The 17,040-nt window shown below is 32.5% G+C and overlaps 1 protein-coding gene across 10 annotated transcripts in view; it reads right to left on the minus strand.

Moving 5' to 3' along the window:
• The window catches only part of LOC145241576 (ankyrin repeat and IBR domain-containing protein 1-like), a 575,864-nt gene that overhangs the window by 152,095 nt on the left and 406,729 nt on the right, over positions 1–17,040 (minus strand). For all 10 annotated transcript variants that reach the window (XM_080104665.1, XM_080104657.1, XM_080104666.1 and 7 more), the window contains one exon: positions 14,049–14,290. In XM_080104665.1, the coding sequence (XP_079960791.1) occupies positions 14,049–14,236 (188 nt within the window). In that variant the 5' untranslated portion in view covers positions 14,237–14,290. The remainder of the gene's footprint in view (positions 1–14,048; positions 14,291–17,040) is intronic.

The raw sequence follows: 17,040 nt of genomic DNA on the forward strand, positions 1-17,040 counted from the left end.
CAACTGTATTTCTTTTCAGCACTGTGACATTATGAAAACCTATTTCCTTGCTGGGTAGACCAATTCAATTTTAGCAGGAAGCTTTTTGATTTATGATCCGCGATCAAACGCCTTTGAAGTTTATACTGATATGAAAACAGAATCCTTTACTGGAGATTTCTTAATTGGAGACACTTCATTAACTACCAAATTATATTTAGATCACACGAAATGACTTGGCAATATGGCAATGAAGACAAGATTTCCCAATTTATATGTTAACTAGCGAGGGGTACCCGGCGTTGTCCGGGTGTTTTTCGGGGTATGTGAAAAAAATCCAGAGCGTTGACGATGCGCAGTTGGAAAATAGTAAAGTGTTAAAAAAACAAACAGGTGCGCATTTTTGATTGATGTGATGGCGATAGGTATTCAGCAGTTACGATTTTGTGCGGGGGACAGTTTTGAATAAATCGGCTTGTTTGTTTTTAAAATACCGCTCCCTGTTTATTAGGAGCGAAATGAAAGCTACAGTCTGATATGACGAAGTCGACATTGAACAAACTGGCTTTCAGCCTGTGATTAGAGTCGTTTCGCTTTTTTTTATACCGAAAACCGAATGTAACGCGTGCCGATGTGGGAAATGTGGAATAATTAACGTTTGAAAGCCAATAAAATTAAATAGACAGGCGAGCTCCGTGGGTAATTCTGAGATATTACAATTTATAGATGATATAAAAAGTTTTAAGAAGTTGTGAAGCGAGCAAACGCTTCTTTGAAAGAAGCCTTTTGTGGACATCGAGGAAAAGCCAACATATATACACACATACATTTTCGCTTTTATATATATAGATATAAATGTCTATGTCGCTTTCATCCTATAATATGAATATGGCACAGGTAACATGAAAAAATACATAGGAAATACTGCCAAGTCTGCTGCAAAGATGGTAGATTTCTTCTATCATGCTAGAAAACTTCTCTCATCTACCACTATCCTATATCTATACCAAAGATAGCAACCTATGGCCTGTGGGCCAGATCTAGCCTGCAAAAGCATTTTGACCAACCCACAAGCTTGATTAACAATGATCCTATTTTTAACATGAGAAACAAGGATTTCAAATTCAACAAAATGCCTGCTGTTATCTTCCTCTGATCTATATTTAATAGAATTTGAATACTTTAACCACAAAACACAACCAAAATCCAATCACCTCCATTTCTACATGAAAATAAAATAAATAAACATAAAATGAAAGCTGATAGCCGATTTAACTGACCGACAACAAACATTAGGCAGGGACAGTTTCAAAGGACAAAGTTGTCTTCGTTAGTTTTCTATTTTATTCTTTCAATAGCGACCCCCCCCTCCAGTTTTAGATTTAGCCATAAACTTGTAAAAATTTATTGCATTATCCGTCAAGAGACATTGCTATTCTTGAAGTTTAAAAAACTTATGCATGTTGTAAAAGCTACCAATCTGGTTCTATCTCATGGATTTAATCATTAACAATTCAAATAATTTTTGTTTTAAATGCAGGCAGAATTTGATGACCTTGCGTATTTCTGTGACATACACTGGCTAAGCCGATGATCAATGTTAAAACGAGTACATGCCTTACATAAAATATTTCTAAAAAATAAACACATGGATAGTTCACATTTTCAAAATCTTGATTAGCTCATAAATTTAGCATTAATTGTGGATATAGTGACCGATTTGAATCATTAAAATGCACTACATCAAAGTAAAACTCAACTTATGAATAAGATGTATAATTATATTCAATTGTTGCTTTGTAAAACAAATGTGCTGTGGAAATATCAACTTAGAAATAAAAGTTATGCTCATTTCCAATCATTCCAAGCAAGGGAACCACAGGATTTAAAGTTATTTGTGAATGTAATCCAGAATTTGCAAAATGAATTTATATCACGTATTGCTGACTTTTGTCTGCATAAAAATGATTTCAAATTCTTTGTTTGATATTGACAGAGACAGTATTGGAATGTTTTCAAATGAATTGATAGAAATACAGTGTGATGATTAGGGCTATGACAACAGAATATTCTTTTCATTGTTTTGACTCTCGAGTATATATCCGACACAGTTAGACACAGTTAATCAACCGAGAATCAGATTACTCTATATAAAAGCATATAAGATATTAACAGATACACAGAGAGTCAAAACAATGAAAAGAATATGCTGTTGTCCTAACCCTAGTGATGATATATTAAGATCAAATTTTATTTCAAAGATATCTTATTAATTGATTTTTCACAAAATATATTCTTCCAAGTAAAGAAGTATTTTAAATAAATGAAGCCCACAAATAGATGGCATCTTTGTTTTGGATATACCTATTGATGTGAACAATGTTTTTTTTTTTTTTTTAATTGAAACACACATTTGAGACCAATTTAAGAAAAAGATTGATGATATCTTGCTCTTAACATCAACAAGTTTGAAACCAAATATTGAGACATACTTAAAAAAAAAAATACCAAATTTCCCATTAATTCTTTGGTTGTTGCTGTTAGCTTAACACCACTGCTATGTATTTATAAACAAATGATTCCATCAATGTTTTCAATTGAATAAATATTTTTAATTAATATTATTTATCTGTAGTTAATATAAAATATTTTTATGTATATTCAACATTTCCGATTAAAAGTGAATATGCAGATCTGTCAACATTTCTCAGTGTGTATGGGTATACATGTTTCGTTTTTTTTTTGTGCATGAGTAGTTCGTTTGGGGTACAATTTTTAATAATGGTTTCAAACATATATATCATAATTTCATCCATTTCACTTCGGTTGATTTTTTTCTACTTTGAAATATTTTGACGTTCCTTGAGGAAAACTAATTTTTGTTAGGTGTTTTTTAATTTTAGATTTTCATTTGTTTTTCTAATTTCTCAATGTTTATTTTCATTATGGTTTTAAATATTTAGGTTAATAGGAGTCTGTATATATAATTTTACTTAATTTTTCATTAATGACCTTCAATAGAACCATGGACCATCATTATAACGAAATCTCGTTCACATGGTCAAATAATTTGCTAACTCCTGATCTATACAATACCACCATTTGTTCATGCATGGAGTAATGTTACCACATTTAGTAGTATTTAAGTTGATTTTTTTCTTTTTCGATTATTGTTATTTTATCAACTTGCATGAAAAGAGCTATGTAAAAGATGTTTAAAACCGTTTGAATTATACAAATGCCATCAGTAGTTCAAAAGTTATGAGAATTTTAAGTGCCAAAATTTAGGCTTTAGTAAAAAGTGGGCTAGATTACAGACCTCAATATTTCAAGAAATTCAGTAATTTCGACATCATTTATTTATTTTTCAAGCTATTCTCATGAAACTTGGCACTCTTATGTAAACTTGTGTGCTCTTTCTGATTATGCAGTCAAATCTGATGTATCTCTTTACCATAAGCCATGAATTATAAATTCAGACGTACAAATTTCAATTTTTTTTAAACTGGCAAATGCCATCATACAGTGGGTGTCTATTCATGAACAAAATTAAGCATTATACTGGTATTTAAATATAGCTTTATTGAGAGCAGACATTTTCCTGCCTCCTCACCAAAGAAGAGCTTAATCTTGGGTGTATGCATTGAATGCTTAAAGAGCATTCATGGCCGATATTTACTACTCCCCTCAAAGAAAAAAAAAAATTAAGTAGATATGAATTAATCTCAGAAATAAATCAAAGAAAATTTTTCATATAGATTTTGGATTTCTGTAAAAGATGGAAATTTGATCAGAACTTATGCAATTTGGGACCAGTCCAATTTTCAATTTTGTAAATCCTCTCTATCTGGCCCAAAATATACCCCTATTTTCTGATATGCAACCATAAATTGTACTCTACATGAATTCTCGATGTAACTTTCTGATAAGCAACAGCTATATATTCACCAGTTGATGCTAATTTTTGTCATTTCTATTGTTGTTTTACTGAAAATTCAACTATGTAAACAAAGAAATAAAACGGCAATTTTTTACCTTGTTTCCACCTTAACATTTCAAATGATTACTTTTATAGGTTTTAGGGTATGCTGAAAACGAATATCGCATTTAAATTTTCTGCAAATAAGCAGTTCCAGATATCAAGCAATGTTATTTCTTATGTTATTGCAGATGGCCAGCTTGGTACGTGCAAGCGCGCAAATGTAACCCCGAAAAACTATACGCAAACGCACGCACCAAGACGGCCACCAGCAATAACATAAGAAATGACATTGCTTAATATCTGGAAAGCTACTTATTTGCAGAAAATTTAAACGCGATATTTGTTTTCAGCATACCCGAAAACTTTAAACGGTAGTCATTTTAAAGAAAAATGTTAAGGTGGAAACAAGGTAAAAATTTACAAAATGAACCACAATATAATTCTTTATCGAACCGCCTAATTATTATTATTTAGATATCCTTGGTTTTAAAAAAAAAAAAAAGTGGGTTTGTTTTATAGATTCGAAAAATGGTGTTGGCAATGAATTAAAAATAAATTCAAATTTCACGATATATTTTATTTAATTATTAGATGAAAATACAGCATAGTTAACAAAACACCCTTCCTTACCGATGTTAAGAATGGGTTTCTAAATAATAACGTTATTATTACAGTATGGTAGCATAAGTGCACAATTACCTTTTATTTGTTATATATTTGTTTTTTTTTTACCACTAAAAAACACAATTCTACCTTAAGTACAAGTAAGAATTATAAATACAATAATAACAGAAACGCATGTACTTAGTACATTTTATTGTTTTTTTTTTAATGCTTTTAGTACATGTGTACTAAAAGCATTAAAAACAACAAAATAGTATTGTTTGGAAATCAAATTAGAAAAACTTGAAAATATATTTTTTAAATTGAAACACTCAGAATAAAAAATTAAACTGATTTTTCTGCTTTTGTTTTGAAAGCAGAAAGAACAGTTTTTTTTATTTTTAAGAGAATACAAACAAAACTCGTTAATGTGCTGACTTTTAGTCAACATATTAGCACATAGCGAGCCGTTTTCCCTATTAAGCAGATTTTAATTTCTATAAAAGATAACATTTTAAAAAAATTTCCACCCAATTAATAATTATCAAATATTTACATATTATACACGAAAATAATTCTGAAACTATCTATATGAAAATGGATGATATATACTGATTTATCTTATCAATTTTGAAATATTCTTCGTCAACTTTGCTCAGTTGTAAAAATATAAATCAAAGTCCAGTAGAGATGGACTTCTATGCTTATATAGTCTGTAAAATTTCAGCCATATCCAATCAAATTTGACCCTGCACATGTGTATCCAAACGTAGCATATGAAATGTAAACATTGAAAAAACAGTTTTCCTTTTTGCTGTCACCATTTTTTACTGTTTTTTCATTTTTAACTTGGAGCATAAAAACATTGAACACATAAAAGAAAAATAAATTAACATTCCTGGAATGATTATTCTATTCTCTTTCCAGCAATGTAATTATTTTAAAAAATTGACCCACGAATAAAACAGATATGACTTGTTGAAGCACATTAGGTATGTAATATTGCCGATGTCCACAAAAATACAGCATACGCTAGTAAAGTTACATTTAGACTGATGCACTAATCACTAATCTCTCCCTCTTAGACAGGGTCTAACAAAGAGCCTCTAATAAGCTTCCATACTATTTACCAAGCTGCAGCCCATGTCCCATTGCCGCAACATTGCATCCCTGTGCGTGTTTTTAAGTACTTCAATGAAACATGATCTGACAAACTTATAGCAGTTTCACTCCTCATAATGAAATACCCCCGATAAACTGGACAATCATCAAAATCTCACTCCTTCACCGTAGAGGTCCACAAAGCGCTGGAAAATCTTTTATTCTAATAATTTCTTTTCTTGAACTGCTTGCCTTTGGAATTCTCTTCCTGCTCTGTTTCCATGTGTGTACTAACATGTCAAAATGTCCCTATAAATCTGTTGAGCCTCAGATCTCAATTCTTGGAGCCAACCTAAAAGCTGTGGACAAGTTCACTTACTTCAGCACTATTCTCTCAAGGGCAGTACACATAGATAATGAAGTTAATTGCAGGATAACCAAGGCTAGTGCTGCCTTTGGATGTCTCAGAACCACTGTGTGGGAGTATAGAAGAATTCAGCTGCAGACCAAACTCCAAGTATACCGAGCTGTGATTCTTACCATTTTCATCTATGCTTGTGAAACTTGGACTGTATATGCCAGACATACCAAGAAACTGAATGACTTCTATATAAACTGTCTCCGTAGATTATTAAAAATCAAGTGGCAAGACAAGATATCAGACAGAGATTTAAGCCCAGTCAAACCTTCTGTCAGTACACACCATGTTACAGTAGTGCCAGGTTTGTTGGCCAGGTTATATATGCAGTATGCCTGATTCAAGGTCGCCAAAACAGCTCCTTTACAGTGAACTGTCCAAAAGGAAAAAGACCTACAAGGGGACAGCAGAAACGGTTCAAGGACAATCTGAAAATCTCCCTCAAACAGTTTGTATTCTAACTCATGGAAAAACTTACCCAAGACAGATGTTCCTGATGTGCCGCAACTCACAAATAGGCTACCATTACTGAATCTGCACGCAGTGAAGAACGCAAGAGAAAACGTGGCATTAGAAAAGACAGAGCAGTCAACATCTCTGATACAGAATAATCCCACAGGTGTCCAACATGCGTGAAATACTTCAGAGCCTGAATCGGTTTCAGTGGCAATTTGTTTTAATTGAATACAAGTAAAAAAAATAAAATGGACATCAAGTCTTTCATCGCATCTGAATAAGACAAATTTCTCATCCATTTATATCTGTTTGCCTTTTCAAAGCAGCCAATATTGTGCCTTAAAGTTTCATGCATAGAATTAAAACAGCTTTGATAAAATGTTGTGAATATTGGTGCATAGCAGACATTATCGAGGTTACCTTGGATTAAATGAGGACCTGTGTATTGTTACTCCTAACCCCTTCCCATCTCTCAACCTATATACTGAACAAATTTTGTATCTGCAGACTTGAAATTTGATATATAGGGTATTCAGACATGTACAAAACTTTTTAATTGGTTTTCATTCAGAAAAAAGGGCCGCTAAGAGATCAAAATTGAAAAATTTTGATTTTAAAGTCATTGGATTTTTATCTGTTTTTCAACTGTTTTACGTCTGCGCATGCACAAACGCTCATAAAACAGCTTCCTTGTGTTAAGAATAACTAGTTATTTAATTGGAATTCATTATTGAGATAAGTATTCATTAATTTATTTGGCCAAAACATCGTGAAACAACATCTAAGAAAGATGAGGATAATAGTCTGCAATAAATAAATTTAATAAGAATAAGTAGATTTGAAAACACTTTTTAAAGATTGTGTGAAGTTGGCATTATAGTTATCGTACTTGACTCATTGTCTTTAGGTTTTGGTTTCGATCTCAACTTGAGCATTTTATTTTTACTTACAATAAGTGAACTGTTTAGAAAAACCTTACACTTGCATTCACGTGCCTCAGTTTCATTCCGTTTTTTTTTTTTTTTTTAATTAATTTTTTTTTATAAAGGAATTTAACATTACATTAAATGCCTACAGTATTTCTGTTTATAATAAATAAAAAATCTGCATTAACTAAAATATAATATTTATGCATATTTTACGACCAGACAACGCCGGGTGACCTGCTAGAATTATATAAATAGTGATTTAGTTTATCCATTCATCACAATTTTTTAAACATAACAGATTGCAGAATTTGATAAGACATTAGTGAAATGCACCAGGATTACAACTTATGTATAATGTAATTGAAATACTTTCATTTATAAAATAGAAGGCTGATATTATGCCCACTAAAATCCTTTTAAAATATTCCAAAAAAGGGGACTATTTAATTGAGGTTTAATACCTATTGAAAAAATTTCACAAAATAGAAAGTATCATTTTCATGAAAAGCTTCCACACCCTTTTCACAAAACTAAATTAAACTAAATAAAACCCACATTACCCACCCTCACACCTACTAGCTATGTTCCAAAATTACTGATTAATTAGTTTAGGAGTGAATCTTGTCAATACAAATACATAAATACATATACATACCTAACTTATATATGTATATATACACACACATACTAAACAGAGATAATGATGACGTTAGTAATAATGATGTGCTTAGATATATTTACTTACTTATCTTGTGAAGATAGACAAAGGTAAATTAAATCTGAAATTGACAACAATGGTAGAAAATTGAATCAAGAACTAAAAGCACAGACCTGAAATAGAAATATTTAGTTCATTCTTTTTTGTGTTTTTACTCTTGCATACAAGTCATCAGAAAATGAGGCCATTATTCTTATCTAATTGGATTAAGAAATAACAAAAATAGAAAGTTTATTTCAGTTCATATTAATAAAAAGTTATATATACTGTTAAAAGATGAATATTTATCAATCAATTTGGTTTTATTTTTATAAGCATACAAGCAGGCCGCTTAGCATAGCCCGGTTGTAAAATATGCATAAGTATGAGATTTAATTTATGTAAATTTTGCATTTATTATTATTATTAGAGCTACTCCTCTACTGATTGTTATATTGCAACCAATATAGAAAAAAAAAAAAAAAAAGATGTAAAAAAAAAAAACCGGAAAGAAATTAAGATATGTGCATGCAAATATTGTTTTTTCTGAACAGTTCACGTCTTATAAATAAAATAAAAAAATACTCCAGCTGAGATCATAACCGAAACCTAAAGACAGTGAATCAAGTACAAAACCCAATTGGCCAGCTTGACACAATCTTTACAAAGTGTTTTCAAACCTACTTATTCTTAACATAAGGAAGCTGTCATGTGAACCATTTGCACATGAGCAGCTGTAAAACAGTTAACAAACAAATAAAAATCTGATAATCCCCAAGTTCTAATTTTTCGATTTTGACTCCTTAATAGTCCTATTTTTCAGATGAAAATCGATTCAAACGTTTCCCACATATCTGAATACCCTATATACCAAATTTCAATTCTGTAGATCTAAAATTTGTTGAGAGTCATCCTCACACACATCGTCACTTTTATATTATATATAGATAATAATATTGCATGTCTTATGTTGACATTAAATAACATTGTCACCTAAAGGCCTCTTTAGAGCCAAATGACTTAACATAAAGTAAACTTAATTTCTTTTGTTTAGTAGTTTTCTTCAAGAGATCATTAAGTCAACACTTTGTCAATATTCATATAAGCCATATATATTGTTAATATTATAACTGTTTGACTTTTCGACTTTTTAATACAATTATACACTATTTATCAAATTTACCACAAACAACCAATTTTGGAAATATTCTTCACACACAATACACACAGACATATTTTTTAAAGTTAGGTATATTTATACATTTCTATGTACAGTAAACAAACATTAACCAATCATTATGAATTTTTCAACAAAGTTGCTACGTGCAAAGTGCCTAAATGTGAGCTGTATTTAGTTTTATGTACATGAGATAAAGAAAGAGCAGAAGCCTTTATGATAATTCATATACTTCTGATTTTTGTGAAATTTTAACAATAGGTATAGACATCAACTAATAAATATTCCCCAAATTTCAGGTGTGGGGGGGTCTGGTATTTTAAAGGGTTTCTTAGAGGAATGGGAATAATATGGCAAAATTACTCATTTGTAAATTTAAATACTTCAGATTTGCATTGACTCTGATCCATAGTCATTAGACAGCAATTAAACAAGATTACATGAATTTCTTTTCAAGACACCTTAAGCTTAAGCCTAGAATGAAAATCATGTGATGTATTTTGATCAAAATTGGAATGAACAGACTAGATGTTTAGTTATTATATTCATAATGTTTCAGCTGATGTAACCTTTGACCTTATTCTGTAATACGAACATCCCCGTCCCCCAGTTTAGACTGCTGGGAAATGTTGAGAACTAGATATGAGATGATTAAATAAGTTTCCAGACTTTTTTTTATATGAGCACTTTTATTGAAAGTACATACATGAAACTCTAATCCATTCAAAGTAATCTCCTCTAGCCGCAATGCACATGTACCGTTCTTCTGCAAGGCTCCATGGAAGTCCTCGTGTGAGCATGCTAATGACCCTTGCCACAGCCTCTTCCATCTCAATTGTCTCATAGCGACAGCCTCTAAGGTTTTCCTTAAGTTTAGGGAATAGCCATAAGTCACAGGGAGCAAGATCTGGACTATAGGGAGGGTGAGGAACTGTCTTGATGCTCATCTTGGTCAAATAGTCTGATCTTCTCTGAACACGCTTGGGACAAACTGTGCAAATCTTCCGCATATTCAGTTCTTCACGAATAATTGTGTATACAGTTCTCACACTGACATCAAATTGTGCATTTATCTGTAGAGACACACGATTTAGAACCATAGAGTTTCAACACCTCTATCCACTGCGCCATGGACCCCTCTATGGTTCCAAATGAATATTGTCTGAAGATAGCGGTTTCAATCCTACCCAAAGTAGGCCAGAGGATTAATTGGTCAAAATGTGGTGAGATAACAATAACTATGAAAGGCAGTAATTATTGAGGATATAGTTAAGAGACTCAGTATTCCTATCCCATAGCAGTTTACCACCTGAAGAAGGCCAGAGGAATAGTTGGCCGAAATGTGGTGAAACTATGAAAATGAGGATAACAGTCCGCAAATAAAATAAATATACAAATTACTCATCTCAGAGGATTCCAATAAAAATAAATTAATAATATATAGAGTATGTTTCAGTTTAAACAAATATGGTACAATAATATTTTATGATCCATGGAATTTCCACAGGTTCTGCTAGTATTAAATATTTGTCAGTGTTAACAACATCAATCAAAAACAAGAAGCCACTTTGGCCAAAGATAATACAATAATATTATACAATCTGGGTTTGCATCAGACGTTCACAGAATAGAAATATTTTTAATGGTGGCAGTGATATACATCAAAGGATACAACCAAAGAATTTCCACAGGTCGTAATAGTATTTATTATGAGACAGAAATTAAATATCCCAACTCAAAAGTGTTTGGGAAGAGACAGTTGCCATTCATTTGTGTTTCTATGATGATGGGATGACAATATGAATACTTATGAATATCCAAGAAAGAAGCAATTCCTATGAGAATGGCAAACGCAGGAAGGAGAGAACATTGATTCCAGGAACAATCACTTTGACAGCCAGACGATATTACACTTTAGCAAACCTGACTATTATCATATAAAACCTAATCATACTACTATCATAAACATATATTTTTTATCAAACATCTTTTTTTCTTCTTTCTAAGCTTTCGATGTGTACAAAAATGTTATTGCTTTCAAGGAAAATTTTTTATATACAGAGAAGAGCAAAAGACTATGACAACACTTGGTAGGGATGAAACTCATAGAAAAAGGGATGAAACTCATGGAAAAAGGGATGAAACTCATAGAAAAAGGGATGAAACTCATAGAAAAAGGGATGAAATTCATGGAAAAAGGGATGAAACTCATGGAAAAAGGGATGAAACTCATAGAAAAAGGGATGAAACTCATAGAAAAAGGGATGAAACTCATGGAAAAAGGGATGAAATTCATAGAAAAAGGGATGAAACTCATAGAAAAAGGGATGAAACTCATAGAAAAAGGGAACTCACGAAAACAAGTAGAGAGAAAGAAACTAAACTTCATCACCTTACCTAAAAAATACTCCAAAATAAAAGTGAAGCATACATGGTCCCCTGTGAGTGTACAGTGAATGAGGCATAAAAAAATGACTAAGTTAAGCATTTGCGCCTTCCCCCCCCCCCCATTTAGCCCAAAATGTCCCCAGGGGACATCGAATCCTGGTGAAAATAAACAAACGGTGCAGTTTTAGGTCTTAACATATGTAAATTTGAGTTCTGCACCATGCAAAAAAAAAAGAAATGACTAAGTCCATCATTTGCACCCCCCCCCTTAGTCAAAAAAGTCCCCAAAGCCTTAATATATTAAAATTTGAGTTCAGCACTATGCAAAACTGCTAAATAGACATGCACAGAAAATTTTGGACAAATATGGTAAAACAATCCTAAAACAAAATTATATAAAAATCAGTTAGTTACAACTTTTCAGAAAATTTTATAAAAATCTAAGGCATCAATTTTTTTTAATAAGCACAAGAGTCAATTTTAGTCATTTTAACCCGAAAGGTACCCCTAGGAAAATCTGTTCTGTGACATTTTACTCGTATCATGTTTAATGTTTGTGCAAAATTTCAAAAAATTCCAAGTGTAATTACTGAGAAAAGTGCGAACAGACAGACGGATGGACAAGGGTGAATTTACAGGTTCACCACAAAGCATTATTACAGTAGTAATAATCCATAGAAAGAATTAATGAAAAAAAAAAAAATCTTTTAAATAATTACTTTCTCCTTCAAGGGAGATAACTCATTGCCTTAGATATGAGTTACAGCATACATCACAGCTTACACAAATTAAAGAAAAAATAATAATAAAAATAAATTGCATTTAAATAGAAACATGTAATAATATAACCAATAATCTATTGTCAAACACAAAAGCTCACACTGTAAAAAAACAAAACAAAGATGCTAATATTCTATCCAAAGCTATCAGGTGCCTTAAATAAGTTTTCAGGCGTTTTTTTGTACAGGCATTTAAAATTGTTGTAGACACTTGAAAAATCACTATGTTTTTGCTATACATGACTGACCAATTTTTATGATTACAGGTTCAAATGAACAGTCACAACAGGAATTGGAATGCACCCTAGAAAAGCCTGATTGTCACAGCTAGCGAATTTCAAAAATGCAATCTGGACATGAAGACGCTTTAGAAGAACGATATGCAGTAAAATGCCATAGAAATGCATGGAATGCTTCAGACTGTTTTTGGATCATCTTCTATGAATTGAGCATCAATTTTTGAGTGGCACAAGAGATTTAAGAAAGACAGGGAGTCTGAAAGATGAGGAGAGGTGTGAGAAGAGTAAAAAAAAGTCAGAACACCAAAAGAATTTCATAGATAAGGCTTGTTGTGTGTTTATAAAGACAATAAAGTGCACAGTTTGATGTTAGTGTGAGAACTGTACACACAATTAACCACGAGAAACTGAAGATGCGGAAGATTTGCGCAAAGTTTATCTCAAGGATGCAGTCCACAACTCAATCCTTCAGAGAGTATTTGACTAAGATGGGCATTAAGATAGTTCCTCATCCTCCCTATAGTCCAGAGCTTGCTCCTGGCGACTTTTTGTTATTTCCTAAGCTAAAGGAAAACCTTAGAGACTATCATTGTGAGACAACTGAGGAGATGAAAGAGGCTGTGATGAGGGTCACTGACACGCTTACACATGAGGACTTCTATGAGACCTATAAGAAGTCGTTGGAATGGTACAAGTGCATAGCAGCCGGAGGAGATAACTTCAAAGAGGACTAAAGTTTCATGTGTGTACTATCAATAAAAGTGTCCATAGAAAAAAAAGTCTGGAAACTTATTGAAGGCAATATTGAGAAAGAATATATAATTTTTGTGGATGTGTCTTATGTAGTTTCTGAATTTTATCTGGACACACACATAAACTGACTTTAATATAATTGATGATACGTGCTTAATCACAATCTGACATGATTTTTACAAACTTTTAATAACCACGTTATATTTCTTTTGAAGCCTACTCAGGTCAAAGGTTACTTGTTCTTAGGTCTCTTTAAATAAGAATTTGGAACAATATTAAAATAAAAGGCATTAATAAATGATTTATTAAAACAATAAAAATTTTTAAATATAATTAGCAAATAATAATTTAGATATTTGATTTTAAACAATTTTGTCATCTCTCTTTGAATCAGGGGTAAATGTGACATGAAGTCCAAAATCTTTGCCATTTAAGTCACCTGTAATTATAAGAGGTTGTCCACCAAATATGTAAACTGAGCACGTAACAGACACAATGCATGTGGTAGTTAATCTAAACAAAAACTAGAAGTAATGTTTATTATTACCGTAGTAACGTCCGCATCCCATGCCGCGATGCATAATGGACTGGTGTCTCATGATTGCATGAGTCACCATAGGAACTGTTTGGGTCAAGGGATTTTCGAAATTCACTGTTCGCATTGTAGACATTTAGGGCAGCAATCTCGTCACCAGTCTGGAGGTACTTGCGGAATTTGGATGCTGAACTGCCCATATTCACATCACAGCTGTCAGGGCTGCCCACTTAAATGAAGTCTCTTTTCATCACCTACAAAAAGAAGAGAAGAATGTAGTGTGTGTATATATATATATATATATGTTTAAAGAAAAAATAGAAAAAACCGAATGAAATTATTAAAAAATCAACGTTTCGTCCTTGTTTCAGAGGACATCTTCAGGATAATTGAAATAAAAATGTGATAAAAGAAAAAGTCATAGATTGTGCGAAAAAAGACAGTTTTTTAAAATCCAACCCATGTCGGGAAAGGACGAATATGTGTGCGTATGGGAAGGTTGGGTTGTTTGATGTCTATATATACACTTTTAAAAATGCATTAAAATAAATATGTACAATTTTTTTTTTTTTTTTTTTTTTTCTTCTGCGAAACTACTCATTTTCCTGAAACATTCAAGGAAAAACGGCTAGCCAGGATCCACCCTGATACCTTGCTCTTTGATTATTATTTTCCCTATGCTAGGGGTTAAATGGTAGAAGCCTTTTCTTTGCGTAATAGTATTAGTATTCAATATTAGTGCTGATTCTAAAAGTCTTCTTTTAGCTCTATCTATCACGTATTTAATAATTTTCGCTTGATCTAAATTAAATGAGTGATCGTGTTCTGCACAATGGCAAAAGAGTGCATTTAGGGCGTTACCATTCCTTATATCTCTTCTGTGCTCGTTAAGTCTTAATTTCAATTTTCGTTGTGTTTCACCTATGTACGCTTGTTGACAGTTGTTACATGGGATGGAATATATACCGGCATCAGATGTGAGGGTTTGGGAGAGTGCTTGGTAGTTTTTAATGTCTGTTTTATGGTTGAGGAAGTTGTTTGTATCAGGTGAAAACCAAGTCTATTAAGAGTGTCGTAGATTTTTGTATTTTTGGTGTGGGTGGGAATGAAAAGATGTCTGTTTAATAGTGAGGTATTTGTTTAATTTTTCTGTGTGTTTATGTTATAGTGTATTTTCGTAGCTTTTTTCTTTGCGTAAGAAATGAAATAGGATGGATACTGTAGTTTTCTTAAAACATTCGTAATATATTGAAATTCATCATTAAGATATTGGGGACTGCATATTCTAAAGGCACGTAAGAAAAAACCAATAATCATGCCCGTCTTTACACCACAATGATAAAATAAAGACGGGCATGATTATTGGTTTTTTCTTACGTGCCTTTAGAATATGCAGTCCCCAATATCTTAATGATGAATTTCAATATATTACGAATGTTTTAAGAAAACTACAGTATCCATCCTATTTCATTTCTTACGCAAAGAAAAAAGCTATGAAAATACACTATAACATAACACACACAGAAAAATTAAACAAATACCTCACTATTAAACAGACATCTTTTCATTCCCACCCACACCAAAAATACAAAAATCTACGACACTCTTAATAGACTTGGTTTTCACCTGATACAAACAACTTCCTCAACCATAAAACAGACATTAAAAACTACCAAGCACTCTCCCAAAACCCTCACATCCGATGCCGGTATATATTCCATCCCATGTAACAACTGTCAACAAGCGTACATAGGTGAAACACAACGAAAATTGAAATTAAGACTTAACGAGCACAGAAGAGATATAAGGAATGGTAACGCCCTAAATGCACTCTTTTGCCATTGTGCAGAACACGATCACTCATTTAATTTAGATCAAGCGAAAATTATTAAATACGTGATAGATAGAGCTAAAAGAAGACTTTTAGAATCAGCACTAATATTGAATACTAATACTATTACGCAAAGAAAAGGCTTCTACCATTTAACCCCTAGCATAGGGAAAATAATAATCAAAGAGCAAGGTATCAGGGTGGATCCTGGTTAGCCGTTTTTCCTTGAATGTTTCAGGAAAATGAGTAGTTTCGCAGAAGAAAAAAAAAAAAAAAAAAAAAAAAATTGCACATATTTATTTTAATGCATTTTTAAGTGTATATATAGACATCAAACAACCCAACCTTCCCATACGCACACATATTCGTCCTTTCCCGACATGGGTTGGATTTTAAAAAAACTGTCTTTTTTCGCACGATCTATGACTTTTTCTTTTATCACATTTTTATTTCAATTATCCTGAAGATGTCCTCTGAAACAAGGACGAAACGTTGATTTTTTAATAATTTCATTCGGTTTTTTCTATTTTTTCTTTAAACATAACGTCAACCACCGCTGGTATATTTTTTCATTCCTTATACATATAAATATATATATATATATATGAGAGAAAAAATATGCTTATTCAATTATATTTTAACCTCTCTCTCTCTCTCTCTCATATATATAAATATATATATACAGGGTGGAACAATAAAATTGTCCCCATAAAGAAAACAACACTACAGTTTTATTTTAAAACTTTTATTGAAAAAAATCAATTCAGGTAACTTGATTATGTAGTAGAACTGATATCTATTCAATGTGGCTGCCTTCAGCCTTAATTACCGCCTCAACATGGATTCGGAACTGGGAGCATGCGTTTCTCACAAGTGCCAGTGGGAGCTCAGCGAATACTTGGCAGATGGCAGCGATTAGGCTGGCTTCGGTGCTGTGCAAGGTCATGTTAGCAATGTTCTCGACATATGACCAAATGAAGTAATCCAGCAGGTTCAGGTTGGGGGAGGCAATAAGAGAAGGGTGTAAAGTTGTAGCCCTCCTTCTGGGTCTCTTTGGATGTGGGCTGGTGCTGAGTCCTGCCACCACACCCAGGGTCTCTCATCAGCCACCTGATTGCACCAAGGAATCACCACACTCTTCAGCACATCCAGGTACACTTTGGTATTGACTTT

This window comes from Euprymna scolopes, chromosome 20 (genome assembly GCF_053919585.1).
Source record: "Euprymna scolopes isolate OS-2025 chromosome 20, ASM5391958v1, whole genome shotgun sequence".
NCBI classification, from domain to species: domain Eukaryota; kingdom Metazoa; phylum Mollusca; class Cephalopoda; order Sepiida; family Sepiolidae; genus Euprymna; species Euprymna scolopes.